At 40.6% G+C, this 25,003-nt stretch overlaps 1 protein-coding gene across 1 annotated transcript in view; it reads right to left on the bottom strand.

Annotated features, from left to right (window-relative positions):
• Window positions 1-25,003, bottom strand: part of MICU1 (mitochondrial calcium uptake 1) — a 245,732-nt gene that overhangs the window by 171,538 nt on the left and 49,191 nt on the right. The window contains exons 3-4 of the mRNA XM_088475745.1: window positions 12,888-13,062; window positions 5,704-5,866 (exon numbers count right to left, since the gene is read on the bottom strand). Of these exons, the coding sequence (XP_088331871.1) occupies window positions 5,704-5,866; window positions 12,888-13,062 (338 nt within the window). The remainder of the gene's footprint in view (window positions 1-5,703; window positions 5,867-12,887; window positions 13,063-25,003) is intronic.

Below are 25,003 nucleotides of genomic sequence, written 5' to 3'. Positions count from 1 at the left end.
TATATCAATTTAATCAGTATGAGCTGTTTGTGTGTCCTATTCGCATCACTTTCTGAATAAGACACATTTTAAGGGAAAAAGTTGCACATAAAGACACTCGGCGCTACTACGTGGACACATCTGTTACTAAATAAAGCTGTACTGTTAAATTTGTTTTTCAATGCTGAAAACTTCAGCCATGATAATGATCATTGGGGTACTACTCTATATTCTATTTATGGTAGATATGTAATTTTATATCAGTTGATATGTACCGGCCACCCCTTACACAGTGGATCTATACAAGAAAGTGGTCAAATTGGAATAGATTTGGCCAGGTCAAGCTACCAGCTTACTTCTGGTTTCATTGAGGCGTGTTAGGGTGGTTGGAAGAAAAACACATACAGGCCAATAGCAGTCATCTTCCAGCCACATTTAGGTATGTGACTGTATAGGATAATACACCTATCAATGTCAATAGTCAAAAATTTATCAAAAAATTAATGCAGGGAAAAAAAGTGTATTTTCATTCATGTGCATACGCTGTAAGCATCTCGAGATGCAATCGTTGTGTGTGCGCAACTGGTTTGTTACTAGTCATTATCAGTGTGCACTTCCACCTGCCCTATACTAAAGGCGCATATCCACTACACGATGAAAGAACAATTGAATGACAACAACATAGTTAGTATACTTTGCAATGGATAATGTGCCCACATTGAACGATATATGTTGTTAAGTGCAGGCACCCTCCCCCATCCCCGAACATGCACAACCTGACAATATCATCAGGTTGGGCAGAATGGTCAGGCGATGACAGAGGCCAACAACGACCAGTGGCAGCGCGCTGCGCTGGTCGTTGCCGGCATATTCACTGCACGATTAATGAACGATTACGATGTCGTTATCGTTCAAATGTCCGTTTATATCGTGTAGTGGATATGTGCCTTAAATGAAAAATATATGTCTCCAAGCAGGGGTTATTTTCCTTATGTCCATCTCTGCATAGCCTGCTTTTGCGTAAGCTTTGCCTATGTGAGAATGCCTGTTATTGTCCACCTATTCAGTCATAAGTGTAAATGCAATTGAAATGCGCATGACCCTGCATTGCCCATACTTATGTTGCTCATATTCATAGCATGCACAGTCTAACAGGGCACGTTTTATTAGGGTATGGGAACATTTGTCCGAGTCTGAATCTGTATACGGAAAGCCATATATACAATTGTTGCATATCAAAATAATCAGCACAGTCTGAAGGTGCGTCCTAGTCGCATTTTTGGCAAAAGAAGACGCCTGACGCTAGCAGAGTAGCACAGGACCTGGCGGCTCACATATGAGGCTAGACATATGAGGACACATCTGTAGCAAATGTGATCTCTTCACTACTTACACACTGCAGGGACAGGCTCCATTCAGAGCCCATGTCCCTGCAAGTCTATTCTAATATATTAGAACAAATCATAATTTCTTATTGCCATAAATGGCAGCAATAATAAATTAACAATATTGGGTCTTAGACCCAATAAGTAATAAATATTAGTTAGCATTTGTGGTCAGCTGTAGCATGTCTCAATCAGACTTTCTTTAAGTTTAGAATCAGTATAGAGGCAGCGGTGGATGTCGATGGCAGCCGTGTATTATAAGCACTAAGTGTGTTATAACACAAAGTGTAATTATATAACAGTTAAAAAAAACAGTTAAACAATGAACAACATCTACAACATGGTAATTACAATATCATTCCTTACCAGTAGTTTGTGTGTTGTACATTATTGAATGTATTGCAAAAATGTATCAGAAACTTCTATTAATGATCTCACTCCATGGAATCATCTCTAAGACTACTACATCCTTTACTCTCCCTGCAGCTCATCCTTTTGTACATATTGCTGCCTCAGTACTTTCCTCTTCTCTTACAAACACATATGAGCTTTTAACTTATCTAAACACATTGACAATAACATCCACAATCTCTCGCCATAACAAACATTCAGTCAAATCCCACAAATATATTTATATCTCGCTCCTGTTGCTTCTATTAGCTGGTGACATATCTCCAAATCCAGGCCCAACCCACATGCCACACCCACAACAAACTATAAATCCAGCTAACCTCATAAATATTGCATGCCTCCCTTCACCATCCAAGTCACTAAAATGTGCCTTATGGAATGCACGCTCTGTCTGCAACAAACTAACATCCATCCGTGACCTCTTTATTTCAACCAACCTCAACCTTCTGGCAATAACAGAAACATGGCTAACACAATCAGACACTGTCTCCCCTGCTGCACTTTCACATGGTAACCTACACTTCTCACACACATCCAGGCCTGGCAATTGTAAAGGAGGTGGCGTAGGAATATTACTCTCCCAATCTTTCACATTCACAGTTCTCCCACAGGTACCTTCACTCACATTTACATCATTTGAAGTACATTCTATCAGGACTTTCACCCCTTTCTCTCTGCGAGTTGCTGTTATCTATCGCCCGCCTGGGCCACCACAAAAATTTCTGGAACATTTTTCAGCCTAGCTCCCTCACTTCCTATCCTCAGACATCTCCACCATCATTATGGGTGATTTCAATATCCCCATTGACAGTCCACAATCTCCTCATGCCTCCAAACTATTCTCTCTAACCTCCTCTCTTGGCCTCTCCCAATGGACTGACTCCTCTACTCATAAGGAGGGCCACTGCCTTGATCTTGTATTTACCAGACTATGCTCAATTTCTGATTTCACTAATGCTCCTTTCCCTCACTCAGATCACAATCTTATCACCTGCACACTTTCCTCCATTACATCAACCTCAATGTCAGTGAAATCAACCAAACCTCCTAAAACCCGCAGAAATATTAATGTGATTAACTTTCAACAACTATCTACCTCTCTACAACAACAACTCTCACCAATTTCTGCACTCACTTCTCCTGAGACTGCTGCATCACAGCTAAACCAGATTTTAGTAAAAGCCCTCGATGAAGTAGCTCCAGCTACCCATCACACTCCGCGTAGACTCAGACGTCAACCGTGGCATTCTAACTTAACAAGGCATCTACAAAAACTCTCACGTAAAGTAGAACGCCAGTGGCGAAAGTCTCGCACTCCAAGTGACTTCCTCACATATAAGTCTATCTACAACTCTTATCGTACTGCTCTGGACACTGCCAAGCAAATATATTTCCAATCTCTTATCTCTGCTCAAGCCTCTAACCCCAAGCGACTTTTTAATACATTTAAACTGCTTCTTACCCCTCCCTCACCCAAGCCACCTGCTACTATCTGTGCACAAGATCTTGCTTCCTATTTCAAGGACAAGATTGATAATATCCGAAATGAAATGTTATTCTCTTCCTCAGCTAGTGACCTACTCAATTCCCTACCTGAACCCTCTGGCACATTCTCTTCATTTGACCCCACAAATGAAGATGAAGTATCTACACTCTTCTCATCCTCCTACTCTATTACCTCTCCTCTAGCTCCTATACCCTCACAAATTAGTAAAGCTCTGTCTCCTGTGCTCATCCCAACCCTAACTAAAATCTGTAATCTCTCTCTTTCTACTGGCATCTTTCCATCACTGTTCAAGCATGCAGTGATTACTCCCATTCTGAAAAACAAAATTCTGACCCTAACACTCTCTCTAATTACCGTCCTATCTCCCAGCTCCCATGCCCCTCCAAGCTACTGGAGAGACTTGTCTACACCCGCCTCACACACTTTAACACCCACAACTTATTGGACCCACTTCAGTCTGGCTTCCGATCCCAGCACTCCACAGAGACAGCACTGACTAAGGTAGTAAATGATTTGGTCACTGCCAAGGCTAAAGGCCATTACTCACTTCTAATTCTTCTAGATCTCTCTGCTGCTTTTGACACTGTTGACCACTCTCTTCTCGTACAAACATTACAATCCCTAGGTCTTAAGGACACAGCCCTTTCTTGGTTCTCTTCCTACCTATCTGATCGCTCTTTTTCTGTTCGTTTTTCTGATTCTGCCTCCTCTTCGCTACCTCTATCAGTTGGAGTACCGCAAGGCTCTGTCTTAGGTCCTTTGCTATTCTCAATCTATACCACCTCTCTTGGCAAACTAATCCGCTCTTTTGGATTTCAGTACCATCTGTATGCGGATGATACTCAAATCTACCTATCCTCTCCAGATTTATCACCATCTGTATTGGTCCGTGTCACTGAATGTATTTCTGCCATTTCATCTTGGATGTCATCTCGCTACCTGAAACTTAATATTTCTAAAACAGAATTAATTATATTTCCACCAGCCAATAACAGTTACCAATCTGATCTCTTTATCACTGTTGATAACTCAACAATCCACCCCACCCCACAAGCTCGCTGCCTTGGTGTCATCCTTGATTCTGAATTGTCCTTTGTTCCCCACATTCAATCTGTCACAAAATCATGTTACATACATCTAAAAAACATATACAAAATTCGACCATATCTCACACAAGACACTGCAAAAACTCTAATCCATGCACTCATTATTTCCCGCATTGACTATTGCAATAGTCTCCTTACTGGTCTTCCCAAAAACAGGCTATCACCATTACAATCCATTATGAATGCAGCTGCGAGGCTTATCTTCCTTGCCAAACGTTCATCGTCTGCTGCCCCGCTCTGTCAGTCCCTCCATTGGTTGCCGGTTTTCTACCGTATTCAATACAAAATACTGTTACTTACACATAAGGCCATTAACCGAATTACACCAACATACATCTCTTCACTCATCTCAAAATATCTCCCAACCCGACCTCTCCGCTCAGCACAAGAACTGCGACTCTCATCCCCACGCATTACTTGCTCCCATATAGGTTACAGGACTTTCTTCGGGCTGCACCCACTCTATGGAATACCTTACCACACACAATAAGACTTACCTCTACTCTTCAATCCTTCAAGCGTTCCCTGAAAACTCACCTCTTCAGACAAGCTTATCAGATTCCAGAACCGACCACATAACCTTCATAGCTTCCATGTCTTATCACATCCCCTCTCACAGTCCACACATAACCTCACATATTGTCTTTCTTTCACATACTCCTGACATTTTGCCGACATTCCTGTGTGACTGGATCATGCAGCCCACCAAGAAACTCTGCATTCTGGCCAGACCAAATTGCAATATATATAGCACCTATCCTTGTGTATCAATGCCTGTTTCCCTATAGATTGTAAGCTTGCAAGCAGGGCCCTCTTACCTCTATGTCTGTCTGTTATTACCCTGTTTTGTTCTATCAATGTATACAATTGTAAAGCGCAACGGAATATGCTGCGCTATATAAGAAACTGTTAATAAATAAATAAAAAATAAATAAATAAAATATGCCCCTTAAGGTGAAAAACCTCTCTAAAGCTGCATTGTCATATACCAAAAAAAATGTATATTGCATTCCTCCCACTAGCCAGTGCTCAATGATCACATATATGACCACATTGGGCTCTGTACTCCTACAAAACCATTTACTTGGCCAACTTAAAAACTTGATCCGTTTACTACAGCCAACAAAGTGTGAAGTTAAATTGGATTTGAGCTAGTCATTCATCAGTAATACCAAACCACTGAATTACAGGGTGCTTTCCAATCAATGCATTTTAGTTGGTGAGAATAATAATAAATAAATTAAAAAAAATCAATGGATTGGGTCAACGTACTCTATACTATGCAATATAATTAAGTTATATATAAAGTACTTACTCTCTGGCTGCTTCTCATTGGGTGTTATGGAACGCACGAAATCTTGAGGTGTCATGAAAACTTCAGCTTCCCCAGACTCGTGTATCACTTTCAAAGTGGCAAAGTACCGAAAGATTTTGTCTGGAGTTGAATAGGCTCGAATTCGGTTTTCATATTCCATCACCTATATAAAAAAAATAAAAAATTTAAAAATCAAATCAATACAGTTCAAGAGCACAGTTATAATTATTTTAATACCAAACACTACTACATTAATCAAAAAGCTCCCCAATATTCTCTTTATTTTATTGAGAATGCAACCTCAATATCAAAGACGAGAGATTTACATTTGTTATGAAAAGAAAAGGAGATTCTTTTTGAGAACATTTTATACTTCTATCTGCAAATATCTAAAATGACAAAACCTATACAAAAAAAATTGCCAACCACCTTCATTTAATTGTGTTAATAGATGGGAAAGATGCCATTACTTAATAATGAATTGTAGGTTATAGGAAGGATACTGCCTTGCAGGTAATTATAAAATTCACAATAAGTTGTCTAGTGGAGCTTGTTCAACGTCCTTTACACTATACCAGCCAATGTAGTAGGAACTATCCTTAGGGACTCAGAACTGTGGTATCTACAAAAATAAAATTTGGAGCACATCTGTATTATAAAGGGAAGCAACACAGCTAAACACGATACAGTATGCAGATCATGTTCAGCCACACCAACTGAAAGAAACTAGAGTGAAATCAAACCTTCTATCACACATGGGCAAAATGACTAGTGCCTCAGATTCTCTTCTTTCTTAAAAACAAAGAGCATTAGAGTCACAAAGCACATAAAAACAAACCCTGAAATAAAAATATGCTCGACTCAGAAAATTTAATTTATCAATAGATAAAGATGATGAACTATTAGTTTCACAATTCAAGCAACAGAAGGTTTGCGGTGCCTGGGAGGTGGGCATAAGAACCTGCGCTCTTATAACATAGAGCATGTGGAGAGTTAAACCACAACAAAAACACTGACGATATTGGAAATGTTCAAGCCTCACATATATATATATATTAGGGGTGAGCGGATTCGGTTCTACTCGGTTCCGTTCGGTTTTAAAAACCGAATCTTATTGGCTATCCAAAACTCGTGACAGCTGATACCCAATAAGATTCGGTTTTTAAATCCGAACGGAACCGAGTAGAACCGAATCCGCTCACCCCTGATAGATATATATATTTTAGAGATGAGCGGTTCGGATTCTGTGGAATCCGAACCGCTCTGAACATTGGGGATCCGAGTCCACCCGAACCCTGTTCGGGTGTTCACCGCCTGACTCGGATCCCCGTTCGGGGCCGAACGGCGGCCGCCTGATGTCGGATTCTCACTAGAGAATCCGACATCAGGGCTCCTATTGTGTAGGGCAGAGCGCTGTGATAGCGCTCTGCCCTACACAGCCACAAACACACAGCCGCCAGCGGCAGCTGTGTGTTTGTTACAGCAGCCAATGAGAGTCACACAGACTCTCGTTGGCTGCTGCACGGAGGGAGCCGACTGGAGCTCACACATGAACTCCGTCTTCCGGCTCCCTCCTCAGCGTGTGACAGCAGAGCGGACGGCGCGGGAGCGGGGATACAGGTAAGTTTTTTTTTTTGTTTTTTTTTACTTGTGCAAGGGCCGGGGGCGCTACTGGGGGGGGTCTGCTACTGGGGATGCGGGGGGGCCATACTACTGGGGGGGCATGCTACTGAGGGGTCTGCTACTGGGGGGCTATACTACTGGGGGGGGTCTGCTACTGGGCGTCCATACTACTGAGGGGCCTGCTACTGGGGGGGCCATACTACTGGGGGGGCCATACTACTGGGGGGGCCATACTACAGGGGGGCTGCTACTGTGGCAGCCTACTACTGGGGGGGCCATACTACTGGGGGGGCCATACTACTGGGGGGCTGCTAATGGGGGGGCCTGCTAATGGGGGGCATACTACTGGGGGGGCCTGCTAATGGGGGGCATACTACTGGGGGGGCCTGCTAATGGGGGGCATACTACTGGGGGGGCCTGCTAATGGGGGCATACTACTGGGGGGCATACTACTGGGGGGCATACTACTGGGGGCACTGCATAGGGGACCCTACTACTAAGGGGACTGCATAGGGGGCACCACTGCTGGGGGCATTGTGTAAGGGACACCGCTACTGTGGGCATTGTGTAAAAGGTGCACTACTGTGGGCATTGTGTAAAAGGGTCACTACTGTGGGCATTGTGTAAAAGGGGCACTACTGTGTGTCGTAACATAAATAAGAGACACTACTTTATGGTGTAATGTGAATCAGGCCCTATGTGCGGTGTAATGTGAATAAGATTGTGCACTGTAACTCTTTGGGCCGTAGCCCACTATGTAAACAAGTACTGTGATTCTGCTGGCCGTACCCCACTGGGTGGGTGCACTACTTTTCATTTCTGCCACTGCTGTGTGGCAATGTGTCATAGATGTGCTTTACACTGTGGTGTCTGTGTCGTTGTGCCGCTGCTTTGTCGCTTAGTAACCAGTCAGCTCACTGCAACCTTTGGCCAATAATGTTGAAAACAATATTATAAGCTGTGATATGGTCTAAATTGACTGGAAATTAATGTTATTGAGGTTAATAATACTCTAGGAAGAAAAAAAAAGACCAATTTATGTGATTTTAGCTTTTTTTGTCAATTTTTGTAAAAAAATCCAAATCCAAAGCCAGTCACCGCAGTTTGGCAAATACAAATCCGGACGACGAATTAGAACCAAATCCAAATCCGGCAAAAATGGTCCGGCGCACATATATATATCTCCATCCACACACACATACAGTACCAGTCAAAAGTTTGGACACACCTTCTCATTCAATGGTTTTAGTTTATTTAAATTATTTTCAACATAGTAGATTAATACTGAAGACATCAAAAATATGAGAGAACACACAAGGAATTAAGTTGTAAGCAAAAAAAAAAAAAAGTGTTAAACCAATCAAAATATCTTTTATAATTTAGATTCCCCAAAGTGGCCTCTTTTTGTTTGGATGACAGCTTTACACATCTTGGCATTCTCTCAATCAGCTTCATGAGGTAGTCTCCTGGAATGGTTTTGAATTAACAAGTGTGCCTTGTCAAGAGTCAATCTGTGGAATTACTTGCCTTCTTAATGTGTTTGAGACCATCAGTTGTGTTGTCCACTAGGGTTAGTACACAGTGGACACCACTATTTGACTACTGTTGTAATCCATGTTATGGCACCAACCACTCAACTAAGTAAAGAGATATGACAGTCCATAATTACATTAAGACATGAAGGTCAGTCGATATGGAACATTTCAAGAACTTTGAATGTATCCTCAAGTGCAGTTGCAAGATCCAACAAACACTATGATGAAACTGGCTCTCATGAGGACCGCCCCAGGAAACGAAGACCAAGAGTTACCTCTGCTGCAGAAGAGATAAGTTTATTAGAGTTACCAACCTCAGAAACTGCTACTTAACAGCACCTCAGATTAGAGACCACATAAAGTCTCCACAGAGTTCAAGTAGCAGACAAATCTCAACATCAACTTTTCAGAGGAGACTGCGTGAATCAGGCCTTCATGGTCATATTGCTGCGAAGAAGCTACTAATGAGGATGAACAACAAGAGAATTGTTTGGGCCAAGAAACAGAAGGAATGGACATTAGACCAGTGGAAATCTGTACTTTGGTCTGATGAGTCCAAATATGAGATTTTTTTGGTTCCAACCGCTGTATCTTTGTGAGACACAGAGAAGGTGAGCGTATGGTTTCTGCATGTGTGGTTCCCACTGTGAAGCATGGAGGAGGTGTGATGGTGTGGGGGTGCTTTGCTGGTGACACTGTTGGTGATGTATTCAAAATTCAAGGCACACTTAACCAGCATGGCTACCACAGCATTCTGCAGCACCATGCCATCCCATCTGATTTGCGCTTATTGGGACCATCATTAGTTTTTCAACAAGACAATGACCCCAAACACACCTCCAGGTTGTGTAAGGGCTACTTGACCAAGAAGGAAAGTGATGGAGTGCTGCGTCAGATGACATGGCCTCCACAATCACCCAACCTAAACCCAATTAAGCTGGTTTGGGATGAGTTGGACAGCAGAGTGAAGGAAAAGCAGCCAAGAAGTGCTCAGCACCTCTGGGAACTCCTTCAAGACTGTTGGAAAACCATTCCAGGAGACTACCTCATTAAGCTGATTGAGAGAATGCCAACAGTGTGCAAAGCTGTCATCTAAGCAAAAGGGGGCTACTTTGAGGAATCTAAAATATAAAACATATTTTGATTTGTTTAACACTTTTTTGTTTACAACATAATTCCATATGTGTTCTTTCATAGTTTTGATGTGTTCAGTATTAATCTATGTTGAAAATAATTTAAATAAACAAAAACCATTGCATGAGAAGGCATGTCCAAACTTTTGACTGGTACTATCTATATATATATATCTCTATCTACAGTGTATATATATATATATATATATATATATATATATATATATATTACATAGTACTAGAATACTGTATATGCTAGTGTTGTGTGTGTCTAATTAACAAAAAATTTCAGTATTTGTTAATCTAAACCTTATTGTTTAAAGGTAAGCAGTTTCAGGTTATTTACCAGACATGAACTGCTTTCATTTCAGATCTCGTCCCACTTCACACTCCTGCCCACCCACTTCGCTCAACAAATGCATGCCGCCACTCTCCTGCCAACTGAGTACTTCCTCCCGCTCCCGCCTCCAAGATTTTGCCCCTACCTCTGGAAATCTCTCCCCATCAGACTCTCCACTTCTCTACAAATCTTGAATCAGGCTCTCAAGACCCACTACTTCATCAAAGCCTTCCGGCTCTCAACCTAACCCGCTGCTTCATGCTCTTTTCTCATTGTCTACTCCATCTGTGCAACACTGTCTGTCTGCCCCTCCCCTTTAAAATATAAACTCTCATGAGCAGGGACCTCATCACTCATCTGCTTCTCCTTCCCTTACTCATATGATCGTCTACTCCTAACATCCCACAAGGGCACCTAACACTTGGTTGCTGACTCCCTGCTGCTTATTTGAGTGTTATGATCACTATTGCAGTACGGTTTATAAACTATATCCTTGTCCTGCATTGTTTTGTACTGTAAGTTGCGGTTTTCTTGTTTGCTCATATGTTTATGTACTTTGTAAGGAGCTGCAAAACCCTTGTGGTGCCATATAAAGGATTATAATAATAATTTCAATAAAAACTGGAAAAATTAGGTGCTCTAAAATTTGAGCAGTACGGTAGTTTAGAAACACCATGCATATGAAGGTTATTTATTTTAAAAGATCGAAAAACAGCCACTCTGTCTGTCTATCCAAATATTCAAAAACAGAAAATATGCAGACAGACACTATACATTGGACAGAGATAAAGACATAGGCAAGGGAAAGGCAGACAGAGACGAAGAGAACACAGGGTTTCTACACCTAAATCTACATATGCAAATGTTGATTTCTTTTGCAAACAGTTTTTATCTAGCCTGAGTACAAATTTAAATGGATGTAGTATTGTACACAATTTTTTATTGTGTTATATTACATTCACACATTGAAAATCAATACACAAAAGCATGCATATGGTATAGGGAATACAATGCATAAAATATAGTCCAATAAAGCTAGAACAAGTGAAATTGCTTTAAAGGAAATTTACATAAAAAGATCAACACCAGCTACTTTCCTGAAGATGTAATTTACACCTGAAATGTGTGCAATACAGAAAGTTTCATTACCTGGCTTACAGATGTTGAACATGGACAATAATACAAGTATTTCAAAGCTCCATGCTTTAATAACAAGCCAGAGAACAAGTCCACTTCTATAAAAGCGAACGGCAACTTTTTCAAGGATTATTGCAGTTATAAAAAGGTATTGAAGCGGGTACTCATGTGAAAAGATACACTATACCTTTTAAGGTCTTTGTGCAAGCATCAATGGGTTGTAGTAAACTAGTAATACTGTATATTGGAAAGCTTGTAGTTAATTCTATTAGGATTCTAGGAGGAACAAATAGGAGAAGTGGAGATTAAACAGTTCAGTGTACCCACTGCTCACAAATAATAGTTTAGGCTACTATTTGCAAAGGTTCATGAAATCATTAAAACCACTTTTACACAGGAAAACCTCAATAACCCGGCTTTTACCCTGCATTTGAAGCACAAGTTTGTTTGCCGATCCCAGCCCATACCCCCTTCACACAGAAAAGCAAATCCCCGGATCAAGCATTTGGAGATTAACCCGGGTTTTTCTTCTATGTAAGAGGGTCAACCTGGGTTGCAACTCTAGGGAATTCGACCCTGGTAAAAACCAGTGTCGTAGTCCCGGGAATTTTGACCCAGGTTGACCCTTTCAAACAGAATAAGGACACATGTTGATCCGCAAATTACCGAGTCCAAATGCTTGATCCTGGAATTTGCTTTTCTGTGTGAAAGGGGTATAAGTTATATCGCTATATATACTACTGTGTGTGCACACAGGAACTCTGAAAAACTTGTTACTAACAGAATGTAACAATGAGCGAGAGCTGTAGACTCCGACTAAACTGCATTAATTGGGGATGGGCAATTCAGAGTTGGGACATAACTTGCGATCATGAGCACTACAGGCAATTCGGAGTGGTACGTTAATGCACGTCAGTTGCATCTCCACTTGCGGCTTAATGAGCACAACTGAATGGTAATGGGGTGTTCCATAAGTGTTCTGAGGGTATGTCATGGATGTGTAGTCAAATATAAATATAATTAAATTTCTCTCGCAGTACTTATAAGGCTAGCCAAATGCAGTATTACATGTTACTTCTATAACTGGATGGAATGGGGGTGGTGTTGCCACACAGATGTGTGCTTCTCTTCATGCCGGTAACATAAGCATATATTTCCCTTGTAGGCAATGTGGTAAATTGCATGCAACTCAAAATCAGGCCCTGGAGGTCTTGAGAAGTTATATTTATTGCCAAAAATCTGCATCAAGCATCACATTGCTTAAATGTATGTAAAAATCATAGTAACACTTTACTTGGAAAGTATTTTACACACAAAGGACACAGTGGACAACTGTTTGTGTAACATATGACAGCCAAATAATCTTAGCATTTATCCAGAATTCTGCCAAAGGCCATAAATTCACTATGGCAATACCTTACGGTCCCGAAATCCTGTACGTTGTTTCTTCTTTCCTTCTGGTTGTTGCTCTTCATCACTTGACTCCACAGCCTTGAAGTCAACATTTTCTTGGTCTTCTGCTTCTTTCACCTTGGCATTGTCCTCATCTCGTACATTGTGCTTCACTGTGGATGGAGCTTCTGCTTTAACTCTATAATAAGGTCAATGAAGAAAGTCAGCCCAAGAATTACTACCCAGAAATATTGTATACTTGTATCCTTCCATATATTCTGCCAATAAATAAAGGGACACTAGATCAAATACAAAACAAAATAAAGTTCAATACACAGAAAGAAATGAGGCATTAATCTATTTGTCCAGTGTAAGAATCCCATCTACAGTAGCTTTAAGCAAACATGTGAGATTTTTCCCTTACAACCATGCATAAAATAGGCATGATGACCATAATACAGTAAGTAATTCTCTTTTAAATTACATTAAAACCTATTGTCACCCCCACTGTGCAATAAATATATGGTCCCAATGGTACAGCCCTCCTGCTTTACCTGAAAATGGGACCCAGACTGCTGTGTGGCTTACAATGCCCCCTTCAAATGGAACTTCATTAAACTATAAAAAACATACAATCCATGGTCAGTTCCCAGGTTTAGTGGATGAAGAAGGGGTGAATCTAACACATTTGCTGCACATTTAAATTGCATGGGCCAGATGATAAAGGCATTTTAACAACACGTAAGAGAGAATATTAGACATTAATACTCACAAGAGTATATAAAATTTACTTAAATGAATAATTTGTATGCATAAATGTACATGTCCGTTGAGCTATACGGTCTTGTTAGGGAGACAATTCCATGATTATATAAACAGTCAGAAATGGACTGACAGGCTTGAAAGTTAGGTTTAGTTGAAACAGGTTTAGGGGTAGATTTATTAAAGCTTCTAAAACAGGCAAGCAGTGGTGCTGCCCATAGTAACCAATCAGATTCTGTATAACAGTTTCTAGAATCCAATAGAGAAATGATAGCTATAATCTCTCTACTGCATTCTAGAAAATGTTAGACAGAATCTGGTTGGTTACTATGGGCAACACCACTACTTGACTGTTTTAGAAGCTTTAGTAAATCTGCCCTTAAAAGTCTGGTGTGCAAAGTTTGATTCATACACAGAGCCATGCTGCTGTGACCAAACATGGGGGATGGCATCAACTGCATGGGAATTGAAAGCTTGTTAACAACAATGGATAAGTCAGGTTAATAGCATGTATTTTACCTTCAAGCTTATATGAATATTACAATTATGTGGCGGCTGCGCATGTGGTTAGAAGATATAGTATGCATTTACATACTTGTAGAGCCACAAGAGGTTGTATTTTAACACTCAACCCCTGTAACTAAACAGCAGGTGTACCAGGAGCAGTCGAGGAGTAATCAGCTTTAGGAGGTCTGATCATTTCTTTTTTATTTTAAGACTTCCCACTTCCCCTGGAGGTCCATGGCTGTTTTTCTCACCAGTTAATATACATTTTTCTTTTACATTTCAGACAAGTGCAGTAACTCATACAACAAGCGATTTGAGCCATCGTGCATGTTTTTTTTTTTTTTTACTATTAATCAGAGGTTTGCCGTGCAAAAACAGAAGCTTAACACATTGCACAATTAGTGTGCTGTCCATGAGAAAAAAATTGGGACTGCGTATATAGATCAGACTGTTTAAAATAATGCGACTGATGTATTGTTTTGCCATTAGCCAATCGTTCCATTTCTAAACCATGTGTATATTAATCTGCATTTTGAGCAAAACACAGTTTAGTACATTTCCCGCTTCATCTCAGCCCCCGGTTGATATCTAATTACACAAGACTCCCATGGTTTTAAAGGAGAGTCACTTTTAAGTGAAAACTAAATCAGACCTTCCACATTAACCATAAAGCCCTTATACCAATACAATGACTCCTAAAAGTTATCGGATATTTGTTAAATGCCTTAAACTGTAAAACCTCTCATATACTGTAGATGAATTTAGATCAGTAGAAAGAAATAAGTTTTCAAAGAAACTTGATACAATCTACCTGTATAAAATAGTGATGCAAGTTTCCCCTTATGTTCTGCAAACAGGATTGGGATCTCCGAGAGGTATATTTACTAAGGTGCAGGTTTTTAAAAGTGGAGATGTTGCCCATAGCAACCAATCAGATTCTGCTTTAGCACGTTCTAGAAGATAATAGCTCAAATCTCATTGGTTGCTATGGGCAACATCTCCACTTTTAAAAACCAGCACTTTAGTAAATATACTAGAGTCTACGCCCTACGTCCGCTAAAATCTCAATCGGGCCTGTCTGGACTACAGAACAATGAATTCATAATTGAGTTGATTAGGCACTTCAAAAATTGCAATGAGCATATAAATATTGCACTTTCCATTTTACTGATCCAACGGGGACGATTCAATTGTTTTTTAAGCAGTGATAATTAATGAGCGCCCAGTGTTGCAATTCAATTGTTCTGGGCGCTCATTAATTATCGCCCTCTTCGCCCCGGGTTTAGCCATGTAAAATGGCTAAACCAGTCTAAAGTTCTGGTTAGGGCGCGCTAACCAGGGGGTTTCTCACATATTTCTGCTCTCACTCTCCTGCGGGTGCGAGCAGAAATGTCGGCGCCAGCGGCTATCGCGCCCTGACGGAGCAACAATTGAATTGCTCCGACGGGCGTCTTAAAAAAACATCCGCCGGCAAAACATTTTAATCGCCCCCAGAATGTCTTCTGAAGGTCTGAATTTAGTGAAATACTAGTGCAGCATTATTAAGACATAATATAGCACAGACATAATGGGCAGCACAGACGGTGTAATGGTAGCATTACTGCCTCACAGCACTGAGGTCGTTGGTTCGATACCCACTACGGCCCTAACTGTGTGGAGTTTGTATATTCTCCCTGTGCTTGCGTGGGTTTCCCCCGGGTTCTCCGGTTTCCTCCCACACTCCAAAAATATACTGGTAGGTTAATTGGCTCCTAACAAAATTACCCCTAGTGTGTGTATGTGTGTATGTGCGCATGTGGTAGGGAATATAGATTGTAAGCTCCACTGGGGCAGGGACGGATGTGAATGGCCAAATATTCTCTGTAAAGCGCTGCGGAATATGTGTGCGCTATATAAATAACTGGTAATAAATAAATAAATAAATAGCACCATTTATCACACTTACAATTATTCAAGATACCGTGCTCACCATATTGCCAGGTTGTATGTAAAATATTTATTAATTTGTCATACAGTAGCAAGCTTTATCAATCTACTAAATAGAAAAGAAGGCTCTCCGTTGTGAATTTATGACCATATGTTTTATTCAACATTAATAAAACATAACTTTAGTCATACTTAAAAGAGTGGAGATACACTGAGAAGTTTTAACTGTGGCTAAATAAAATGATCATCTTGCTGCCTCTTTTTTTGCAGGAACAAGTGTGTTGTAAAAAAACTAATTATTCAGAAGTTGTTGACTGAACACGGCTACATGTGTGAAGGCAGAAGATACCCTGCACAATGTACTGATAAATGGAGAACTGTACTATAATCCTCCACCCAATCCTCACACAGTTCGAATAACGTTGGCCTTTTCCTGTTCTCACCATTCTTCAGTCTTCCAGCTTAGATGAATATAATGATCGTATAATGTGGTTATTAATAATCTGTATTTATATGTCACCAAACGGTTGCCGTAGCACCTTGTAGAGTGCATAAACTGCACATATATAGTGCATAACATTACAATACACACAGCTAGTTAATTAACAATTTGCATATGCAGACATAACATAGCGCTGGCTGAAACTTGTACCCTAGTCGATGGGTGCAGCACACAGGATTAAGGCTACTGTAAGCACGGAGGAGATCATGTTTAAATGAGCAAAGGAAGAACACATGAGGCAAGAGCGCCCTGTTCATGAGAGCCTACAATCTATATGGGCAGGGGAGACAAGGGTAACACAGAGGGGTACATCATGTAAATATGACCACATGCCATGCATATTTAATTATTTAAATGACAGTATTTGATTAGCAATATGTGCTCTCTTTTATATATTAAGGGCCAACATTTCAGGGAAATGCAGACTCCCTTCTCTTTACAATGTGTGTCATGTATGTATTGAATGTCATGGGATTACTATCGAGGAGTGGATATTGGCCTTTATACACAGACTCTATACATCTGACAAGGGATCACCACACAGAGTGGCTGCTCAGTAAGGTTTATAATGCACAGCTAGCCACTGTGGTAGTTGGGTTAATTCAGATACAATTATAAAGAGAGAGACTGACAGCCACGCTTGCTTTTATACATTAGAAAACACAATTTACAGCAATCACGCTCCTATTTTATTCTAAAGCACAACAGCAGGCAGGAGACGTGGGTGGCAGAACGGTAAACCATATAACAGCAAATATGGATAACTTTCACCTCATTGTCTTCAGTCAATTGCATTTTAGTAAAATATTGTTCAAAGGAGCAGAAAATGTCACTTTCAACATTTAACAGCCCGGTCCTAAATTACAGTCAAACAATTACTGTATGTATTGTGCTGTGTGTATGGGTTCTACATTGAAATATGGTGTCTCTTGAAATAGCTTAATTTCACATTTGTATCCTGGATTATGTATAAAGGTAAGTTTTCTATCACACGTAACGTAATGCAAGTTAAGAATGATGGGCTCAGCGACAGCATTTCATTAGATCAGCCTAAAGCTGCGTACACACAGGACGACCTTTGTCAATGGTTTGAACGATAGTTAGATCGTTCATATCGTTGACTTCTTTTCACCGAGAGACCAACAATGCGCGCAGCCGTATGGACCAAAACGATATCAGAGGTCGACAGTACGGGCTGGCCAACTTGTTCGATATCTATGAATTCTTTATCTTTTAAATAGTGTCAGAAATCGTTCATGATCATTGATGAAATCGTTGAACGATATTGTTCAACTTTAAAATAGGAAAAATCATTCAACGATATCAATGATCGAGCAAGTCGTCCCGCCCGTGTGTACACAGCTTAAGACTGATCCTTGCATCACATGCAATATGCCATACTTTACATCCCCTTCTCTGTGCCTGCTCTCACACCAGTCTCTATGTGCTCCCAAGAGGCATTCCTACCTCTTATGAGACAGGCTGGCACTCTATACCAGTGTACCTGGACCTCTTTCTCAAAGAAATGTCAGTTACTAATTAAAATCATTAGGGTAAGGTAAGAGTTGTTGACCATAACCACCAGAGATCATGTGATGTCAGAGTTTAGCATATGGTTTGGATAGTCTAAAATAGACAGGTGCCAACACTACTAACCCACCTCCCTCAGTATAATTCTATTCACAAACACATAAAGAGAAAATACAAAGCTTACACTGAACCCTAAATGATTTAAAAACATTTTCTAAAAATTATCTTTTCTGTTGAGAGGTAGACATGTATACTGGGTGCACAGAGGAGTCACGGTTAGAAGCATGTACGTAACATGGATGCAAAGGGGGATGGGTACGAAATACCAGCTGTTGGGATGCCGCTGTTCAGAATACAGACAGCAGCATCCCGACAGCCAGAATCCCGACTCCCATAGGAAGGTAAGTATTTTCCCTACCCTAACCCTCCCCAGTGCCTAAACCTAACCCCCCTTTCCTAGTGCTTAAACCTAACCTCTCCCTAATGCCTAACCCTGCTAGCTAACAATAACCTCACCATAACACCCCTATACTTACCTTCGGGATGCCGATGGTCGGGATACTGGTGCTGGGATCCCAACCTGTTGGGATTTCGGCAACGGTATTTGGACCGTCAGCATCCCGCACGCCGGGATGCCGACTACATCCTATGCAAAGGATGCCAGTTTTTATGCACAGCTCAGAGGCAGACAACAGGCAACCCCTTAAACCTTCACTTACAGCCTTATAATGTTTAAAAGGTACGCTGATATAATATTACATAAAGGCTTCTCTTTCATTTATTAAATGTATTAATTTAACTTACTACTGAGCTTAAAGGTAATGTGCAGCCCTTTTGAAAGTTAGAGGGCCTCCCAGTGCGGCTCCCGAAGTGTTTCACGTTAGCTATCACAGCCCATGCATGCAGTTGTACTATGATGAATACAGATGTGTCCACATGCATCTTACCTCCATTCGATACAAGTCGCGTTAAACATAACATGCCGTGCGACTCGGTGGCTCAGAGCATATTACTCACAAAGCATCGTGAATAGGACGCACAAGCAGCTAATGCTGATTACAATGATATGTGGCATGTCTATATGCTGTGTGCGACTACGGGTATATCTGCATGTGAAATACTATGTTACAGGTTCAGCGGCTGGGACACTAACATAGCATTTTGCATGTAGATACATCCACAGTCGCACACATATGGACAGGCAGCATATCATTTTAATCAGCAGAAGCTAATTGTGCATCCTATTCGCATTGCCTTGCCAGTAAGACGCATTTACGAAAAGACGCTTGGCGCTACAGTCATGCCACGGTACGACTAGAAGGGTTGTTAACCACGCAAGGAAGATGTATGTGGACACATTTGTAGGCCATCAAATCACTGGGAATAATGGCAGCATTACATATAGAAAGACTATTGTGTGTAGTATAAATGCTAATCGCAGGGGTCTTTACAGTTGCTAAGCACCAGGAACAAAAACATATGTGAACATAATTAGCAGCTTTTATATAAGGCAATTTATGTGTGCACGCACGCACACAGTATGTATGAGTAATCACAAAGAAAAGCCGATAATATTACAACTGGATTGCTTTATAACAAATAGACAAAACAATCTCATATATAGATAAAAACTAACTTTACCATAAAAGCTAGGTAGTGCGGATGGTTAATATAGAGAATGTAGTTATGAGACCGGTGATGCCTATGTTAATCCCGACGCCGGAACGCCTAGGATGCCAGCCCTTAGCGTTACCCGCACGGGGGAGAGTTTAGGATTAGAGAGTCTAGCAGGGTTAGGTCTAGGCAACCCTGGGGAGTAGGGTTAGGGTTATGCACCCCCAGGGAGAGATTAGGGTTAGGCACCCCTTGCCAGGACGGCTAGGTTTAGGGAGCGGTAAGAGGGGATTAGGCACCACTAGGGGTGGGTTAGGGTACTTACCTGCCCCAGTCAGGATCTTCATCCGTCGGGCAGCCGCTGGCTAAACAGCCGCCAGTATTGCAATCCCTATCCTAATATAGATAGTAAAACTATTAACTGTGGCCTATAGCTCATACCTAGATATAACCTAACAGGTAAAGGAACCTCAAATTAAGTGTATCTGGATAAATGACAGAGGTAACTATAGGTGTGTCTCTCACACAGATGATTACCAAAATATCCTCCAAGAGCAACTTCTCCCAACCATCCAAGAACAGTTTGGTGACGAAAAATGCCTTTTCCAGCATGATGGAGCACCTTGCCATAACGCAAAAGTGAAAACTAAGTGGCTTGGGGAATAAAACATTGAAATTTTGAGTCCATGGCCAGGAAACTCCCCAGACCTTAATCCCATTGAGAACTTGTGGGCAATCCTCAAGAGGCGGGTAGACAAATAAAAACCCACAAATTCTGACAAACTCCAAGCATTGATTAGGCAAGAATGGGAGGCCATCAGTCAGTATGTGGCCCATAAGTTGATTGACAGCATGCCAGGGTGAATTGCAGAGGTCTTGAAAAAGTAGGGTCAACTCTGCAAATATTGACTCTTTGCATAAACTTAATGTAATTATCAATAAAAGCCTTTGACATTTATGAAATGCTTGTAATTTTACTTCAGTATACCATAGTAACATCTGACAAAAAAAAGTCTAAAAACACTGAAGCAACAAACTTTGTGAAAACCAATACTTGAGTCACTCTCAAAACTTTTGGCCACGGCTGTAAACCAAGTGACAGGTCCAAATTATTTCCATACATACATACATACATACATACATACAGAAACATATTTATTTAATAATTACAAATGATAATTATTCGACCTAGACTGTTAGGCATTTCTTGAGGTCACCATTAAATAAGTGGACCAGAATATAAAGTATGGAGACCATAGCTACATTAGGAATGAGTCAAACTCCTTTCCTTCCTTGTACAGCACCATCATCTCCTCCCCGTTGTCAACAATGCCTCCAAACCTCAGCCATTTTTTATTTTAATTTCGATTTCACTTACATTTGGAAGTCCCGATCACAGTGCCGATAAGCTTGTACACACCAATACAATCTAACTTGCGATCTTCGACCCCATCTGTCTAAAATATCTGGTGAAAAGTCACAAGTAAGAGCTGCTGCTGGAAGAGTATGGGCAGAAAAAAAAATTGTATACGCACTAGACTTTTTGCAAAAAATAGTATACCATAGAATCGTATGAAAATTAAACAGCACATAACACCTGATCTTTCGATGCAACTGGTTTTCTTCCGAGAAAACATGATGGAAAGTGCATACACACTCTTAAGATATCGCATGAACGGGTAGGGACTTCAAAGAATGGCCCAACGATTGTACAGGCGCGTACCCAGCTTAAGGCTCTGCGGACCTCTTGTGGCACCATATAAATAAATAATAATAATAATAATACTCTGGAAATATTGGTAAAACTTTAAAAATATTTAGGCCCCAGAATTATCTTTAAGACAAGCATCATTAAAAATCACAATTTACTAAACATGCCCAGTATGTAACCTGACAGATGTACTACTTCGTATAAACAGGGTCATCACTTTAACCTTGCTGGAGCACCAGCAGCAGGTTATTGCATGTATTAAACTAATTAAGCACCCACTGTCTTATTACTAGATGAATTAAGCAATGTGTGAGCAGTTTTGACAGATTCTCTCTGCTAACAAGGGCACAAGTAGTAACGCAAGACTAAAAAAAGATCCTACAAGTAAAGCACAACAAAACCCAAAGCTTTACAGTACTAGTGAAGTATATCCTTCATTCTGCTAGCTGCTGTAAAAAAAATACATTAGACTGACAGAAGGGGTGATAGAAAACACAAAGGACCACCAGGAACCCACAGAATATCTATTGTCTATATCTGCATCCATTTAGAAATTCATTTTAGCTTAAACACATTCACTAAATGTCTTAATATATTGATAGAAGATTAATTGTCCTCCACATAAAGTCTAACAAGTGTGACAATGATGAAGCCTGTAATATTAACTAAACATCATAATTGTAGTGCAGGACTGGTTTCCTTTAAAGGGCACTTGGGCTTCTACCCAACACTGCGGAGCAATTACAGGAAAAACCTGGGGAATGATATATGCTGGAAACAATCATATAAGCGCAGAGCCTGACTTGGAGACATTTGGCAGGAACCACTGCAGACAGAAAAGTGACTTCTAAGTTTGATACATGTTGCTGCGGCATGTTAACTGTTCTCACGCCAAATAACACTGACTTCACGAAGCATACAAATGACACCAGTTGACCTAAACCAGTTCTGGTTTATCAGGTGGTGTGGACTGATAAATGTGATATACCAAGGAAAGGGAGTATGGGGGTCTATGTACTAAGTATTGGAGAGAGATAAAGTGGCCAAAGATAAAGTACCAACCATCCAATTTATCTCTCTCCAAGGCTTAGTACATAGACAAAATACACACAAGGGAGGGCTATAATAAAAAGTTACAAATTCATTTAATGTAGCATGATTGTTAGGATATATTTTACACCTTACATATAATAAAACCACTTACTATGGCCAAAGATAATTTTAATATATAAAAAACTAGTATAGAATAGAGCAGAATAGCCTCAAGAAGAACAAATATAAAGGCCACTATGCCTTCAGAAATCCGTTTAAAATGCGGGGGTCCACTTTGTGAATTAATGTGTACATTTATCCAGGTATACAATATAAAGATCAATAAGCCCAAAAGCTGGCTTTTCAAGCATTCTTAATTCTGTTATTGGCAATTGTCATGGCAATAATTTGGCCTTTCCACATCAACCACAACTACACCACATAGAAGAATAAAGCGAGTGTTGCCACCCCATCTCTAGCCAAAGACCGTAAAATGGTTGCAAGAGAAAAGAGGAAGCCTACGCAGAGAGGAGCACCGAGCTATATTGTGAGAGCAAAGTGTGTGCATCCATGGTCAGGGATGGATAACGATTGTGTGGCCCCCAGAGCAACAAGTTTGTGGGGGCACCTGCCAATAAAACTGGCTTTATGTGAAGTCTCCCAGATAAACACCTATTGTGACAGCGCTAGGGATAAATTCACTAAAGGTCGATTTTAAATAGATCAAAGCTAAATTACACATTTACTAACAGACAATTTTTACCCATTTCTTTTTTTTCTTTAGAGATATTTAAGTGTTAGTAAATGTGCGATTTAGCCCCTGAAATGTAACATCTATGTCGATCAATTTAGATCGATTTGAAATCTATTGAAATCGACCCCCTACTGTGCCAATTTATTTAAAAAGGGTTTCAGGAAACAGGGAAAGTTCTGACCAAATTTGGAGTCTAGGAACCAACTCTCGATAATCTTGAAGGACTGGTTTCCAGGGCTGTCATTGATGGGGCTACGACTGCAGCTGGTGTAACCAGAGGAATGGCAAAACTATGTCTTTTGTCTGGATTTCCTGCAGATCCATGTGCCCACCAAAAGTAGGATGATAGTGAAGCAGAACTGCTGCCAGGAGAGAAGCCTCTGCTGTAAAGCATCAAGCATGGAGCATAGACCCCAGAGCTGGCTACTTAGAGATTGGCAAAGTGGTGATCCTTTCTATGTTTTGTTGTATCCCCTTTTGCTATTTTTATGCTATTCACTGTAGTATGATTGCATCTAACCTATAGCTGTAAAGTTCTAAACTCATTGCTGGTGTGATTTGTATTAATAAACTTAATGCATACAGTAAATTTCTTCTGATGCCTGGGTATCCAATTGTGTTCTCACATCCACAATACTGAGGGTAGGCAAGGGGCTCAAGGCAGTCTGATGAGTGCTGACTGGTGTGGGAGTTGCTGGCCAGGGCAAAATAGCCACAAGGTACTGTAGTAATGCGACAGGTAATACTTTCAAAAACAACTGAAGAAAAATACGGAAATCGCAAAGATAGAAAAGCTGTATGAAGATGGTACTTTTGATTTTTAGAGCTGAATTTAGCCAAGCAGCAGAAAAAACACTGACATATGAAAATGACAGCCTACGAAGACCCAAAAACAGGTATATAGGTACATAGGTATATATCTAATCTCGAAATGGCCAATGTTCAAAGGACTGTGCATGTGGCCTCTCAGTAAAGAGGACTGTAGATAAGCCATTTAAAACAAGCAGTTTGGTACGCTACAACTGTGTGCTGCAAGGTCTACATTCCAGCTTTAGTGAAACAGCATTACTAAACATTTATTATTTATTTATTAACAGTTTCTTATTTAGCGTAGCATATTCTGTTGCTCTTTACAACTGGAAACAATATTAATAGAACAAAACTGGGTAGTAACAGACAGCCATAAAAGTAAGAGGGCTCTGCTCGCAAGCTTGCAATCTATAGGGAAATAAGGATTCACAAGGATGGGTGCTACATATTGCAAATTGGTGCCAGATTGCAGGTTATTGGTGAGCTGTATGATCCAGTCACACAGGAAAGTTGGCCTAGAATTAGGAGGATGTGAAAGTGAGGAAAGAGAAAATATGTGAGGTTATGTGTGGACTATAAGGGATGTAATTATATAGAGAAGCTATGAAGGCTATGTGGGCAGTAATGAAATCCGATAAGCTTATCGGAAGAGGTGAATTTTCAGGGAACGCTTGAATGTTTGGAGACTAGCGGAAAGTCTCATTGTGCATGGGACAGAGTGGGTACAGCCCGAAAAGTGTCTTGTAACTGTGCATGGCAACAAGTAATGCCTGTGGATGAGAGATACAGATCTTGTGCAGAGCGGAGATGTAGGGTTGGGAGATATTTTGAGATAAGTGAAGAGATGTATGTTGGTGTGGTTTGGTTAATAGCTTTATGTGTAAGTATTTTAGATTGAATACGGTAGAAGACCAATGAGGGACTGACAGAGCTGATCAGCAGACAATTAACTTTTGGCGAGGAAGATCAGCTTTGCAGCTGCATTCAAGATG

This window comes from Taudactylus pleione, unplaced genomic scaffold (assembly GCF_031769625.1).
Source record: "Taudactylus pleione unplaced genomic scaffold, aTauple2 ptg000016l, whole genome shotgun sequence".
In the NCBI taxonomy this organism is placed as follows: Eukaryota; Metazoa; Chordata; class Amphibia; order Anura; family Myobatrachidae; genus Taudactylus; species Taudactylus pleione.
The sequence above is the reverse complement of the archived record's forward strand: the minus strand, read 5'-3'. Positions and strand labels throughout refer to the sequence as shown.